Source organism: Beta vulgaris, chromosome 5 (genome assembly GCF_026745355.1).
Source record: "Beta vulgaris subsp. vulgaris cultivar EL10 chromosome 5, EL10.2, whole genome shotgun sequence".
Taxonomy (NCBI): Eukaryota; Viridiplantae; Streptophyta; class Magnoliopsida; order Caryophyllales; family Amaranthaceae; genus Beta; species Beta vulgaris.
Window position 1 is genome coordinate 1,818,972 of NC_079206.1, and position 16,063 is coordinate 1,835,034.

At 36.2% G+C, this 16,063-nt stretch overlaps 1 protein-coding gene across 3 annotated transcripts; it reads left to right on the forward strand.

The window, feature by feature from the left end:
* Positions 1-10,343: 10,343 nt before the first annotated feature.
* LOC104908199 (hypothetical protein) lies at positions 10,344-15,997 on the forward strand. Of its 3 annotated transcripts, XM_010697286.3 has the most exons (11): positions 10,344-10,575; positions 11,139-11,370; positions 11,479-11,550; positions 11,942-12,013; positions 12,316-12,413; positions 13,422-13,647; positions 13,830-13,919; positions 14,179-14,295; positions 14,754-15,191; positions 15,409-15,467; positions 15,580-15,997. In XM_010697286.3, exons 1-11 carry the CDS (start codon positions 10,474-10,476, stop codon positions 15,757-15,759), a joined length of 1,686 nt encoding a protein of 561 aa, XP_010695588.2. In that variant the 5' UTR covers positions 10,344-10,473; the 3' UTR covers positions 15,760-15,997. The 3 variants fall into 3 exon arrangements, with proteins under 3 accessions (XP_010695588.2, XP_048501186.1, XP_048501187.1); XM_048645229.1 differs by lacking the exon at positions 11,942-12,013; XM_048645230.2 differs by lacking the exon at positions 15,409-15,467 and having other exon boundaries at positions 15,580-15,767.
* The last annotated feature ends 66 nt before the right edge of the window (positions 15,998-16,063 follow it).

Consider the following 16,063-nt stretch of genomic DNA (forward strand, 5'->3'; position numbering starts at 1 on the left):
AGGAAGCGGAGAGGGGGGTGTCGAACGACGTACAAAACTAGGAAAGCACGGGAGGGGTGAAGAAAAAAACTAGGGAAACAACACAACAAACCAGCAGCGCGACCTACAAGAACGACGCAGGCGGAGACATCAGAACAAGCCGGACATCACCTTCAACACCAGATAACTAGCAAGGGGAGGGGAAAGGGGAGAGGCTCAACGACCACCGTGCCAAAGCGGCTTAAGCGGTCGTCGAGCGCCTTATGGCTCAGACGTCGCAAGGGTTTTGCTGAAGTGAGGGATTTGAGAGAAAATGACCGAGGAGATATGGTAGTTTTTTTTTTCAGTTTTCACATTTGTCAATGCACAATTTTGACATGTAATATATCTAATTATATATTTGTAAAAAACAAAAAAAGGTGATATATATTATGAAAATATCATTGAAATAAATTCAACAATATTTTACATGATCATTTTTGATATATATATTAGTACAAAAAAAACGTTCACCATAAGATGTGTGAATAATGTAAAAGTCAAAGTTTTACATTTAAAACGAAATAGATCAAGTATAATATTATGCGGAAATTTTATGAAGTAATCTCTTAATCATCATATAAATTTAAAGAAAGAAATCTACTAATCCAGTGCATATTAAATGGAATAACTAACCTCAAAAAAGTTGCCCACTCCACTCTATTGTCATCTTCATGTATCAATTCCTTTATTCAAGAGGGCAAGTCAAGGTACTTGTTGCCAGAAAAGGGATCCCTTGATGCAGGGATCATTCTTCTTACAAAAATCTCCTAATAAATCCTAATATGCGAACTTAAACTTGATCCTCTCCTTTTAATTTATCATTATCGCTCAAAAACTGTTCTATCATCATTAAAATCTATAACCTTTTTATCAAAAATAAATTTCAATAATGTGGTAGGGAAGCTTGCTACATATAGTTTCCCTCCACCGAATATGACAAATTCAAGTGGTTACAAAATGTGTTCCACCACATCTTTTCCAACTCCCTTAATCGGCTAATCCCCGTTCTTTTTAGCTTTTGACTGCGAAAGGTACGGTATTGGATGATTAGTTACGATTCACAAAAATATCAACTCCCTCTTTTTCTACAATTATACAATGACAAAAGATTATAGTCTGTTCCGATATGGGACAAGTATTAAGGTACGAATCGGTATGTCTTCGATAAGTAAGCCGGTTCCAGTTCCTGCAAGAGAGCACGTAAACTAGTCTCGGGGGTTGATACGAGGAACACCCCTCCGATGCCTAAGTCAGTAATGGGTAAACCGGTAGCTCTCAAGTGGAGTATGATTGTGTATGTGAACGTACCTCATGACTCAGATCAACGGGGTATTTATAAAAGGCCCGTCAAAGCCCGTGTTCAAGTAGGACTCTGCTCCTTTTGGAATATCCACAGGCATATCCCTTTGGTATATACTTTTATCCTGTGCTGAACTTCTATCCTTTAGGTCCGTAGGTGTATGTAGATGGAAGTTGAATCAAGCCCAGGCCCTTGGGGAAAGGCCCGGAGAGGGATACCGTCTAGGTATCTCAGTGGAACCGGTATGACGAAGTCAACGGTTCTGTAGTAGGCATGTTGACCATGGCGATACTTATCGGTCTAGATAGACTGGTATGGAACTTAGTCAGCCCCCATACATAGTCATTATAACTTGTGTACTTAAATCATTTATTCTTAATCTTAAATGCATACTATTCATTGAGTTGAGTTCATAATTACACTAAAATTCATGTATTGAAAAATCTATATATTAAGACTTGTATATATTAATCGGCGTTATATTACATAAATCTTTGTTAATGGTGATAACAAAAAAATTTAGAGGAAAAACGAACAATACTCCAAGGGAGCTCCCTTAACATAAATGTTTAAGTAACTAAGGTTTAACTACATTTTGTTTTCAAGTTTTTATATTTAAACTATCCTTTTCTCCGTTTTTCTGTGTTTTTAAGGTCTAGTAAAATTAAGGACAATTTTACAATGACTACAACATATTATAGGCATCATAACTTGTGTAATTTGGACCATCTATTTTTAAATTTACATCCACACTATCTATTAAGTGGAATTTACATTTAAACTATGATTAAAATTTTCACATTAATAAATTTGTATATTATTATTGTATATATATATTTCACTCCTTGTTAGTTGTGACTTGTGATAAAAAAAAAAAGATATTAAAGAAAGAAGAAGAGAATTCTTATTTCACTATTTTTCTGTATTTTTAAGAATTAATTAAATCAATAGACAAAATTAATCTATAAAAATAAATGAGTAGATTTCAATCGTTTCAGGTTTTTAAATGAATTGTCATGTTTGACAAGCAATTCAAAAAAAAATATATAGATGCTTAAAGTGTCTTAAATATAGACATATAAATGAGAATTTAATTTGCACCAAAAACAAATTAAGTAAAAATAATTTGGTGCGTATGGTGTATGATGATGTGTAACAAAGTATTTGAAAATATGTGTGACCAAATTGTACTTTTATGACTGATTAATAAATAGAATAAAATGTGTACTTGGGCTAAAATTATCAATTACTTATCAAAGTTGTAGTGCCTCGACATCGTATTTTCCGAATCGAGAAAATTTCTGAAATTATGATAAATTTTGAAATTGTAATCTTGTTGCACTTTTTAAAATCGACTATAAAAAAAAAAAGCATCTCCTCCATTTTCTATTTCTCCTTTTTACTGGGAGAACATGGAATGGAACAAGTGGCCAAGTCCCAAGTGCGCATCTTGTATACAGTTGTACTGGACTTTCCCTTGTACTATTATAAGTCCAGATGCATCAAAATTTTAAAATAAACAACAATGATGTTAGCTAGTAAGAAAATTATTATTGATATTATATGATTAGCAATTTACATAATATAGTGGTTGAAGTCGACAGAAAGATATATTAAGTCGAGATATGATATTATTAGTCAACTCTTATTATAAAAATTAACCAAGTAGATCAATGGCATGATGGTTATTTCCATTGCGTTTATTTTTTATTTTCTTTACATCAAAAAAATTTACATTGATAAAAAATTGAGATAAAACCTAATGTTAATGCATCCAAACATAAAACAAGCAAATAGAAACTAAAGTGAGCTTTATAAAACAAAAATAAACTACTACTTGTCCAGTTGAAAATAAATTTGTCTCGGGTGATAGTATTGGTGGATATGATTGAGTTTTATGTCTTGATGAACAAAATTTGATATGAGATGGAATTTGTTGAAAAACAAGAACCCAGATAATCTTCAAAGATAGATTGTCACATCTCATCTAGACGCTAAATTTCAAGGTATTTGAACAAAAATATCTTCATGGGATTCCAATGAATGAAGTAAAGTGAAGTCACGTCATTTGGTGACTTATGACCCTTTTGCAGTGGAGGTTGAAACTTACCACAAATTAAATTGATTGGCCTCCCACAAGATGCATTTTTGAAGTGTGATGACTTCAAAAGTCATCACACGAACTTGGGTGAATTATATGGAAGTAATTCACCTAACCTACAGATTTAAGGATCCAACCTTGGAATCTCAAACCTAGAAGATCGGACCACTACAGATTTAAAATGATAACCTCCTCTCATCTTAACCAATACCAGATTTCCTAGATCTTTCCTTGTCTTAGGAAATCAAGAACCTTCTACTGTCCACATATCAATTCTAACTATCAACCAAGTACAACCATACACAACATGGCAAGGAAATTTGGATATGGATAAACCGAAACTAAGGTTAAAATTAAGAACATATACGAAACTAACGAAGATAACAACCATCCAAATCAAACTGAGAACATAGACTAAACTAACGAAGAGTCGAAGACAACAACCATCCAAATCATAACACCACGCCTTCGACAACACCGCATTACCTATGTCGCTCGAGACGAAACAAGCCAAACAAAAACCTACACGTAAACTTGATTACCAAGCGTTTGCCTACAACCAAACGCAACCACTTGTTTCCTTGGTGAACCAACCAAACAGGACACCAAGAACACTAGCGGAGAACACTAGCCTGAAAAGAACAACTCTTTGAAACTTACCGATATGTGAAACACCTAACAAGCAACAACAAACTAATAGTCATTGAATTATAAAAAATTCTAAGATAAGCGGGGAAAAAGATGAAATTAGGACAACAAACTAAGAGCAAAAGCCTTTACTTTGCTATATATAACACGATAAAAAAACGTATAATAAACCTAAGAAACCGGTTGTGGTCAATAAATGATTTTAAAGGGTAACGTAAGGAGACTGGTTTTTAATTTTAAATGGTCTTCTAACCTCTTTACATATTATATATACACTTATCTAAGAGACTGGTTTTACCTGTCAACTGGTCTCCTAAATAAACAAAAAAACCCAGGCATTATAACCAGTCTCTTAACCTAGGACATCTGTGAGATGGAGATGTGTTATAGTCCGGTTTCCTAGGCTATTTTCAACCGATTTTCTAAGCCTTTTTTTGTAGTAGTGCGATATCTATATGTGCCCCACTGTAACTCTTGATAAAAACATTATGTATATATGGACAATATGGTTATAATCACTATAAAAATTTATATATTCAGCTTTATCACATATTAAATTGTAATATATGTAACAATTTTATTAACTTTTTTATAGCAAGATTAACATTTTATAATGTTTACCAGGAATATAACAATAAAAGTAATGAATTAAAGACAAAAGTGAATATGAAAAACATTTAAACTATTCTATATATTACATTTGAATCTCAACAAAATTAATATGATCAAGCTAATATAATATGGCAAATAGAGGAGTAGTAGTAGCGGTCTTAATAAAATTATTACAAAGTGAAAGTATATAATGGAAGTACGGAAAAAAAATAGTGTTATTTGGGTAAGACAAAAACATAAAGCGATCGATTAGTGGAACACGTAATTATTAATTAATTCTTTAACATGCAAGAAAACAAATAAAGGGTAAAGCTAGAAACTCCATTGAACCCCAACCAATCACTTACTATTAATGATATCACCACACCACCACCGTTGTCATATACATTTTTCAACTACTTCCACCAACTTGATTTCTAGTCTATTACTCCAATTCCTTATGAATTTCGCTCAAACATTTACTCCATAAATCATATAATTTGGAGTATGTTATTAGCTTTTGAAGCTAATTGATGAGCCATTGCATGAGCAACATGTCAACATGACGATAATTGTGTTTAAGAATTTGTAACATTGCATACAATAGAAAGTTGCATATGATATGCATAGACATAGAGTATTTGAATTTTTTAGGACGTGTTCCTTTTACGTGAACTAATTAACTAATATATTCTATTATATTATATTATTCAGCTCCAATTATTTCACCTCATGTGTATGCCTGACTGAACTAGATCAACCTTTTATTAGGCTCAATGAACCCTCAAACTTATTACATGTTACAATATATGACAGGGATGTGCATACAGTGCATTATCTTATCTAAATTAACACGTATTGTACAAGTATTTTCTACACTTTTTTTTAACTATAACAATGACTAAGCGTCTAAATTATATGCTTGAAGCATACATTTGTGTCTTTGTGGTAGTGAATTTTCAAAAGCATAAAGCTAAATTGTAAACACGAAATTATTTCCATAAACACGTATTTTGTCTCATTCTATGTTGATGATATAACTTTGTTATAATGTCTCACACCCTGACCCAGTCATCCTCACTCGTCGCTGCATCGCATGACATAAAGCTAGATTTTTTCTTCAACCTTCCTTTATTTATTCATGATTAATATTTACATTTTTCCAGAGAGGTGCTTCTTCAACCTACTTGTAAGTTGTAACTGTTGAAAGATTCATTTACCAAGTTGAAAGATTCATTAACACATGTCATATAGCAATATACTGATACTTATCTCCAGCCGACAAACCCAAATTTTCTATTTCTTTTTTTTTGTTGACAATGAAATTTTCTAATTCTATGATTAGCAAATCATTTAAAGTATTACGCTAAGTTGCTAAATCAGCTTTTCATCAATAAAACTAGTTAGTGATTTAGGCGATGTCTAAGTTGTGTATTCTATGGACATGGGATGTCATTGGAAAGGAGTCAGCAAGTGGCTTGGAATGAATATATATGGATGCATTTACGTTCATTTTAGGGCAATTTTGGGTTTCACTAGAAATAAACAAATGCGGTGTTCCAAGGCTTTTTCGAGACAATGCAAAAGGTGCGAAATACCCGCACAACGCTACAAGTCACGTCGGCTCTCCTAGGAACGTTTCAAGAAATTATGACCATGCCCGAAGGAAGTCCAAAAATGGCCCAAAAACAGCCAATATTGAAGGTTATAATCCATGCTTTGGACTTTCCCGGGACTAGAGCTCCAAACGTCACGAGATACCTCCTAAAAACCTGGGACGTCATTGGAAAAGAGTCATGTGGATTGGAACGAATATGTGGATGATTTTATGTTCATTTCGAGACAATTTTAGGTTTTACGAGAAATGAACAAATGTGGTGTTCAGAGACTTTTCGAGTCAACACAAATGTGTCAAGCACCCGCACAGCATTACAAGTCACATCAGCTTTCCTAGGAACGTTTCGAAAGAAAATATGACCATGCCCAGATAAGTTCAAAAATGTCTTTTAAACAACCAAAATTGAAGGTTATAATACACGTGTTCAAAATTTCTTAGGACCCAAGTTAGGGACGCTACGGGATGCCACCCAGGGACATGGGAGGTCATGGAAAAGGATTCATGTGGCTTGGAACGAATATGTGGATGCCTTTACTTTCATTTCAAGGCAAATTTGGGTTTCACAAGAAATGAACAAATGGGGGTGTTCAAAGGCTTTTCGAGGCAATGCAAATTGTGCCGAGCCCCCACGTAATAACATCACAAGTCACGTCGACTTTCCTAAGAATGTTTCGGGAGAAAATATGACAAGGTCCGGATAAGTAAAAAAAATGTTTCAAAAACAACCAAAATTGAAGGTTATACACGCTTTCGGACTTTCTCGGGGTCTGAGTTCCGAACGCCACGGGATGCCTCCTAGGCACATGCGAGGTCATTGAAAATTAGTCATGTGGCTTTAAATGAATATGTGGATGTATTTATGATGATTTCGAGACAATTTTGGGTTTCAAGAGAAATGAACAAATGGGGTGTTCGAAGGCTTTTCGAGGCAACGCAAATTGTACCAAGCACCTGCTGAACGATATAAGTCACGTCGTCACTCATAGAAATATTTCGGGAGAAAATATGAACAGGTCTGGACAAATAAAAAAATGTCCCAAAAACAGCCAAAATTGAAATTTATAAATACACGCTTTCGAACTTTCTCAGGGGCCGAGCTCCGAACGCCACGGGATGCCTCCTAGGGCCATGGGAGGTCACTGGAAAAAAGTCATGTGGCTTGGAACGAATATATGGATGCCTTTATGTTCATTTCGAGACAATTTTATGTTTTACGAGAAATGAACAAATGGGGTGTTTAAAGGCTTTTCGAGGCAACACAAATGGTGTCAAGCACCCGCATAACGTTACAAGTCATGTCGGCCTTACCAAGAACGGTTCGGGAGAAAATATGACCCGACTAAGAGAAGTCCAAAAATGTTCCAAAAACAGCCAAAATTGAAGGTTATAATACACAATTTCGGACTTTCCCATGACCCGAGATCCGAACGCCACATAATGCCTCCTAGGGACATGAGAGGTCATTGGAAAGAAGTCATGTGGCTTGGAACGAATATATGGATGCCTACGTTCATTTCGAGACAATTTTGAGTTTCACGAGAAATGAACAAATGTTGTGTTTAGTGTCTTTTCGAGGCAACACAAATGGTGCCAAACACCTGACCAGGCCCGAAAAAGTCTAAAAATATCCCAAAAACACCCAAAATTGAAGGTTATAATACAAACTTTCGGACTTTTTCGGGGGCCGAGCTTCAAACGCCACTGGATGCCTCCTAGGGACATGAGAGGTTATTGGAATGAAGTCATGTGGCTTGGAACGAATATATGGATGCCTTTACGTTCATTTCGAGGAAATTTTATGTTCCACGAGAAACGAACAAATTAGGGTATTAAGAAGCTTTTCGAGGCAACTTAAATGGTGTCAAGCACCCGTACAACGTAATAAGTAACGTCGGCTTTCGTTGGAACTTTTCGGTAGAAAATATAACAATGTTAGGCGAAGTCCAAAAATGTCCCAAAAACAACTAAAATTGAAGGTCATAATACACGCTTTCGGACTTTTTCGGGGACCGAGCTTCGAACGCCATGGGATGCCTCCTAGAGCCATGGAATGTTATTGGAAAGGAGTCATGTGGCTTGGAACGAATATATTGATGCATTTACCTTCATTTCGAGGCAATTTTATGTTTCACGAGAAATGAACAAATAGGGTGTTCAGAGGCTTTTCAAGGTAACTTAAATGGTGCCAAGCACCCACGCAACGTTATAAGTCACGTCAGCTTTCCTTGGAACTTTTCGGGAGAACATATGACCAGGTCCGGAGAAGTGAAAAAAATGTCCCAAAAACGGCCAAAATTAAAGGTTATAATACACACTTTTGGACTTTCTCGGGCCCAAGCTTCGAATGCCACGAGATGCCTCCTAAGGCCATGGGAGGTTGTTGGAAAAGAGTCATGTGGCTTGGAACAAATATATGGATGCATTTACGTTCATTTCAAGACAATTTTATGTTTCACGAGAAATAAACAAATGGGGTGTTTAGAGTTTTTTCGAGGCAACACAAATGGTGCCAAGCACCCGTGCAACGTAATAAGTCACGTCGGCTTTTCTAGGAACTTTTCGGGAGAAAATATGACGAGACCCGGAAAAGTAAAAAAATATCCCAAAAACACCCAAAATTGAAGGTTATAATTAGAGCTGGGAAAACTGACCCAACTTGATAACCCGACTTGAAATTTCCGGGTTTGGGTTAAGATTTTCGACCTGAAAAAAAATGGGTCGACCCAACCCGACCTGAAAATATAATGGGTTAGGTTCAGGTGACCTTTTTGAACCTGAAAATAACCCGATTTAAAAATCACTTATATTATATTAGGTTAGCCCTTAGCCGATTAGGTTATAATATTGGGCTAAGTCCAACTCAGTTCAACCTGAAAATTCCGGCTTTGAATATTGAAACTTAAACATGTTACATATATAATACCTTTTTGAATTAAGTTGACAGTTTTTTGATCATTGGATATTTAGATTTTTATTTTTGGTCATTTTGGGTTGGTTTCGGGTCAACCCGAAGAATATAAGGTCGGGGTTGGGTTGAGGTTTTCAACCTGAAATATAAATCAGGTCGGGTTTGGGTCAGAGGTAAATGACCTGAAATATAAAGGTCAACCTGAAACTGACCCAACCCGACCTGATTGCCAGCCCTAATTACAATACACGCTTTCGGACTTTCTTGAGGACCGATCTCCGAACGCCACGGGATGCTTCTTGGTTCCATGAAAGGTCATTCGAAAAGAGTCATGTGGCTTGGAACGAATATATGGATGCCTTTACGTTCATTTCGAGTCAATTTTATGTTTCACGAGAAATGAACAAATGGTGGTGTTTAGAGGCTTTTCGAGACAACTTAAATGGTGACAAGCACCCGCACAACGTTATAAGTCATGTCGGCTTTCCTTGGAACTTTTCGGGAGAAAATATGACCAGGTCCGGAGAAGTCCAAAAATGTAAATGAAGGTTATACTACACGTTTTCTGACTTTCTTGGGGGCCAACGCCACGGGATGCCTCCTAGGGCCATGGGAGGTTATTGGAAAGGAGTAATGTGGTTGGAAAGAATATATCTTTACGTTCGTTTCGAGACAATTTTATATTTCACGAGAAATGATCAAATGAGATGTTCAAAGTCTTTTCGAGACAACACAAATGGTGCCAAGCATTCGCACAACGTTATAAGTCACATCGACTTTCCTAGGAACTTTACGAGATAAACTATGACCTGACCCGGAAATAAAAAATATTCTAAAAAAATCCAAAATTGAAGGTTATAATACACGCTTTCGAACTTTCTTGGGCCCGAGCTTCGATCGCCACAGATGCTTCCTGGGGCTACGGGATGTCATTAGAAAGGAGTCATGTGGCTTGAAACGAATATATTGATATCATTACGTTCATTTCGAGACAATTTTATGTTTCACGAGAAATGAACAATTTTATTTTTTTCTCTATTTTGTTTCCCTCTCAAAAAATATTCTAAAAATCCGTAATTTTAAAGGTGTCATGATTAAATTGAAATGGAGGAAGTAATACAAACCAACACAAGCCCGTCATCAGTCATCACAAAGGCCCAGATTAAAAAGGTGATAAAAACTGAACTTCCGTTTGTGTGGGTTTTCTGAAAAGTTTTTGAAAAAGTAATCCATCTCCCGCCATTAACATCATCCTTCAAAGTTAGAGAGAGAAAGCGAGGGAAAGAATGGAAAATGTGAAGAAATGGTCTGTGACGTACACGAAACATGTGAAACAGAAGAGAAAAGTTTATCAAGATGGCCTTCTTCATCTCCTTTCTAACAACAAGGTTTGCTCTTATTCTTCCATTTTTTTGATTCAATTGTTTTCTTTTTGTCTAGATTTTTTATATTTCGTATTAGAAGATGCTCCAATAATTCGTGAGAAATCTGAATGATTTCAAATTAATTTTTTGGTTGCTGAAATCGCAAAACCTAGATCGATTCTTGCGCGAAATTCAAGTAATTGATTTTGCTTATTCTTTTCCTGATTTTGAAAAATGTGATGTCTAAACTGATTTGATTTAGCTAGAATCCACTAATTTTGCACCTAGTTAGTTTAATTTATATTAGATTCGGACTTGAAATCATGTAATTTGAATTTACTGGAGAACAATACTATAATTTAGTTACTCTATCATTGTTAACTGGTTCTGAGATTTTTTTTCGAATTTGATTCCGAGTTGTTGTACTGTAGTGTGTTGAATTGTGGACTAATTATGTTGTTGATTGTAAGTTAGTTAGTTAATTAGTTGATCTTTTGTACTTTTTTTCCTTTCTTAAAAATTATATGATTGTGGAAGTGGAACGACAACTTGTTATTGCGTAATTAGATTGATTTCTGAAATAACAGGTGACGCTGCATGATGAGTGTGAGCAGCTATTAGACAGTAAATTCTTGACGAAAGATGAAGTAGTGACACCGGGGGAATCGCTAACATTTTCGTCATATTTAGTTGATATTGGCGATCCTGATAATAATTCTAATCCAATTTCCAATTCAAATCTGAAATCTGAATCTGATAATAAGCCTCAGGAGAAAACTCTGGCGCCACAATTAGAGAGAACAAGAAATACTTCCAATAGTAAGCACATATAAGTTTTTGATTCGTCTGAGTTAATTTTTCGGCTTTTGTAGGCCTATATGATGTTCACTAGCTCTTGACTTTGTGTCTCTTTTTATATCTATAAAGTTAGGAAGCCTAATACAGCAGGAAGAAAGACATCATTGATCAGCTTAAGTCCGTCTCAAAAAATTATCAGAGGTGCTATGCTGTTGCTCTCCTTATCTGCTCAAAGCTAGATAGCTTGTCATAATTGTGTAATGTATCTGCAAGTTGTGCGCAATGGCATGTGTATTGTGTTTTAGATACATCTACACCCAAGGCTATTTCTGTTGCTCATTTGGGGTTACCTTTTTTTTTTTTTTGTTCATTTGGAGCTACCGAAATGAGAAAATTAGTCTAGTATTAGCCTTGGGTTCAGCTCTAGGTGCAAAACTAGGAGTACCATGACGCCTAAAAATTATACTCACTTGAGCTTATTCACGAGTATACATGACTTTAGCTTTCTACAGATGACTTTAGCTGCATTCTAACATTATTGTTCGCAATATGTACTTAGAGCAACTCGCTAATTAATGGCTTCACACTGTAGAGTTCAAGAAAAATGAAGTGCTCAAGTATGGTGCTCAGAGTCCGACAAGTCCAGCGACCCCGGCTTCTAAAGGTTGACTTCTACAGAAGTGGCTAGCCTAATAGATAATGATTTTTACATTAGATGCACTGTTTTGTTCTATATATTGATCTTTTAACTGCATAAATTGATTTCTAATTAGTTCTCCAAGTTTTGGTGATGCCATCAGTAGACAATTAGACAACTGCACTTATGTTCTCAGCAGTGTCGGATTTCCAAAATACTGTTGTAAATCTGAATGCTCAGTGGGACTTTGCTTAAATATTAAATCTTAAGTCTCTTAAGCTGGTCTTTTCTTGCTTCTCTCCTGCTAAAATTTGTGTCTTGCACTACAGAATGGGAGGCATTATATACAAAGCAAATTACACAGAAGGCCAAGAAGTATCATGATGGCTTCATACGCATGATCATTTGTGGCTCTCAAGGGAGGCAGGTTCTATCATTTTCCAGCCTTTACTGCTGTTTTTCTATAGCTTTCTACTGTACAACTAATGGTTGTAAATTGCTACAAATGCAAATGATTAACGGTTGTGATGAAGTTGACAAATGAAGAATGCTTGTGTGTTAATTTGGTGAAGATTGTGCTCTAGGGCACAAATCTGGTCTTAAGAAACACCACACACTCTCCATTAGCCAAACTACATCCTCTTATATTCATAGAAGACTCCTTGTAATGCGAGTATTGCACTGGTATAGAACATTACAACAGCACTACCACCACCTAATGTGTGTCTGGGCCGAGGAGATCAGCATGTATGCACCCTTACTACTAATAATCAGTAAGCCATTAGTCCTAAAATTAGCCTACTGATGTGTATATTAACTTGAAAACTGGAGAAGTGCTTTATGATAGGATTGGCTTCAAAATCTTGACATCGGCACCATGCCACTCCAGTTTTTATGTAATAAACTGATACCTCTAGATCAGACTAAAGGAGAATACTCAGAAAGAAAACTAATCTTCTATTGATAATTTCTGGTAAAGCAGTAGATTAAAATGATAACTACAAGCTATTGAGATGCTTGTTCTCTCCCAAAACTAAATTACTAAATCCTCCAATATTTTCAGCATGCGAGGCTCGCTGTCTCTCTAATCTCCTCTACTTATAGCAGATTTGCCTACTCTCTTCGCTAACTAAGTTAGTTCCTTATTCTTCAAGATACTACTAAAGCTAACTAACTATGCAATACCAAGAGTGCCCCTCTTATTATGTTAAATTGCCTCATTCTGTATAACCCTACTACTGACAATGAACATCTTGCTGCTCGTATTCACCATTTATGAAGAACTTCCCCCCTCCATTTTTCCGCTGATTTTCATAAAAGTTTACTTGAAGAGGCATAGTCATAACTCGTATGCTGGCTTACTGTTCTGCTTAACTTAATCCTTTATTCCGTTGTCTGTTTGCAGCTTTCTGAACCCATTTCTGTCTACTTTCAGATTATTCTGTACGACTCGAGCAAAAATCAAATAGATAAGAGATTCCTGAAGAAGGATGAAGTTATCAGTTCTGGTGAATCATTGACATTTGATGCCCATTTGGTTGATATTGGAGATCCTATAGGTACCAATGAGGGTGACGCGGATGTGAAGATAGAAGAAAAAAACTGCAGTACTACAGAAAAGTCAAAGATTGCTGGTCCCCAATGGCAAAAGTTGTCCAGTGGTATCTACAATTGCAGTTGGATACCTCTGTCACATATCTCATAAACTCCCAATTACATGTGATCATAACTAAAACATATAGTATATCATTGAGTTGTGACTTAAAGCTTCAGGCTGCAGTGGCATTGCATTCATTTTGAATGTCAGAGCAATTGGCTAAATAGTTTTCTCTTATAATAACAGGTAACTTGGTTTCACATGCAAAAAGAATGAAAGAGTCTACACCAATCACATGCCGAAAGGATCTTGGTTCCGGCACTACAGCTGTAAAAGGTTTGTGGTGTTAATTTCAATCTATAAACTTATGTTTCTAATTGCATTTTCTGAAGTTCAGCCTTGTTTCCTCTGTGGTACATCCTATGATCTAATGCTGGTTTTTTTCTCCACATTAATTGATTTTCTCATCAAATTATCTGAGACATTGTCAACCTTCATGTATTTGTTGTGGTCTTTCTGCTTTGAAGATGATTATGTCATGCAAAAGTTATGCTTGTTTATGAGCTTATACTGATCACTCAATTACTACGTGCAGGACAACCTCGAGAAGGTGTTTGTTCCAACGAATGTGCTGATTCTAGTGCAGGAAACTTCGGATTTGATAAGGTCAAACAAAACAAGAAAGTTGCTTCTCACATGTCTTTACGTGATGGTGTGTACGCTCTACCTCTCTGCACTTTTTAAGACCTCAGGCTTCAATATTCTCTCCTCTTGATATCTTGCTTTGGGCAACTACTGAAAGGGGACAAATGGTTTTGGAATAATGTTAATTGATCCTCAATTCATTCAAAGTAAGATGGCTTGTATAAGTAGATAGCTTTGCTATTGTTTTACCTTGCTATTTTCACATTTCTTACTTTTAGTCAATGGATCAAATATGGTTTGAAAAATGTGGGCATTATGAAATCTACATTTACTTTCGATGATTGCACCTGTGGTTTCTTCATTTGTTGGCATATGGAAACTAGTCAGTTTTTTCCTCATGTCCAGGCATGCAGTTGTAGAATTCTTTCATCAATGCATGTAGACGTGTATGACTCTAAATTATTCACAATAATTCTACTGCACTAGCAGTCGCAGATGAACAATCACACTTGTTTTTTTTTGCAGTCAATCAAATCTTATCCATCATGAAGAAACCTATAGCTCAGGACAACATTTCCGCTGTTGGAGGAGATTCTCCTGTGGAGCAATTCAATTCAAGATCTTCAGAGCTGCTTCATTTAGATGATGACAGTCAGACATTTGATGATTCACTTCAAGCTGATCGATGTCAAGTGATAAACGCAGTCGATAAGCATAACGTTCAGAAGGCTGTAGATGGAGAACACAATAGGACATGCTCTGAAGGCAATGGTCCCCAGTCCGAAGCCACTTATATTGATTCAGCAGCTTCCCCTGTTAATGCAGATTACAGCATTAATAGCGTGGAAAGCGCAGTTTCTACGCAAAGGATGAAGATACTCGGTTCCAACGCATTTGAATCTCCTTGCAAGAGCCAATCAAGTATTGATCATGGAAAATCAGTTGTTCTAGAATCCTCCAAAGGCAAGTTTGAATTGCGTGCATTTTGCATTTTACTTTCATCCTACCAAAAAGAGTTCGACTATTTTCAGAACATGTTCCTCGGAGGACAAAGAAAAGCGTAGTATTGTATTCACCTCCGATTGAACCGTACCATCTCCCTCTCTATTGCTAAATATGGAACTTCTTACGTAAATAGTCATATTTCTAATGTAAAGAAAATATGTTTGAACATCTGCAGAAGCAAGCTTCATAGACAGTGGTTTATCTGTGAGCAGTGAAGCTACAATTCACCACAAGGTTTGCACCTCCTGTGGTTTATATGCATCTGCAATACTCAGACTTTTCTTTCTTTTCTAGTTGAAGTTTTACTTCTAGAATTTTCTCTTAACATCTACCAATTTTTACGCAGACATCTACAAATTTACCAGCAAAAGACCCCCGAAGTAGAGAAAAAGCAGCTTCGACTTTTCACATGTCTGGACCACAAGGGTTTGATGATAATTTGGCTGTTATGAAGATGAAGAAAGCTACGAAGACTGACAAGTCGACTGCAACTTCCGACTGCCCAAGTTTCGACTTAGGAATTTAACGCGATAAGCTGGTCCACCATGTCCATAATGTAATTAGCAACATATAGGCATAGTTGCTTAGCTATCTACTCCAGTGATCTTTACTTGAATATCTTGAGATACTCAACGAGTTTAGCTATTGATGGTAGCAAAAAACTAAGTTGGATTCCTCACTTATATGTCATATAATCTATGTTCCAGCAGACCACTCAATTTTTGACTGGGGCAGTCTCATAAGAATGTGAGCTTTTGTGATCACCCTTGCTTTGAGTTGGGATCCAATTGAGCAATGAGAATTAGGATCCAGCTTATGGATTTACGCAG

Excerpts from the sequence above, each read along its gene's own strand:
- LOC104908199 (XM_010697286.3), top strand. The coding sequence starts at position 10,474 with ATGGAAAATGTGAAGAAATGGTCTGTGACGTACACGAAACATGTGAAA. Across the intron at positions 10,576-11,138 it reads ATCTCCTTTCTAACAACAAG|GTGACGCTGCATGATGAGTG; the intron begins GTTTGCTCTTAT and ends CTGAAATAACAG. Across the intron at positions 15,192-15,408 it reads TGTTCTAGAATCCTCCAAAG|AAGCAAGCTTCATAGACAGT; the intron begins GCAAGTTTGAAT and ends GAACATCTGCAG.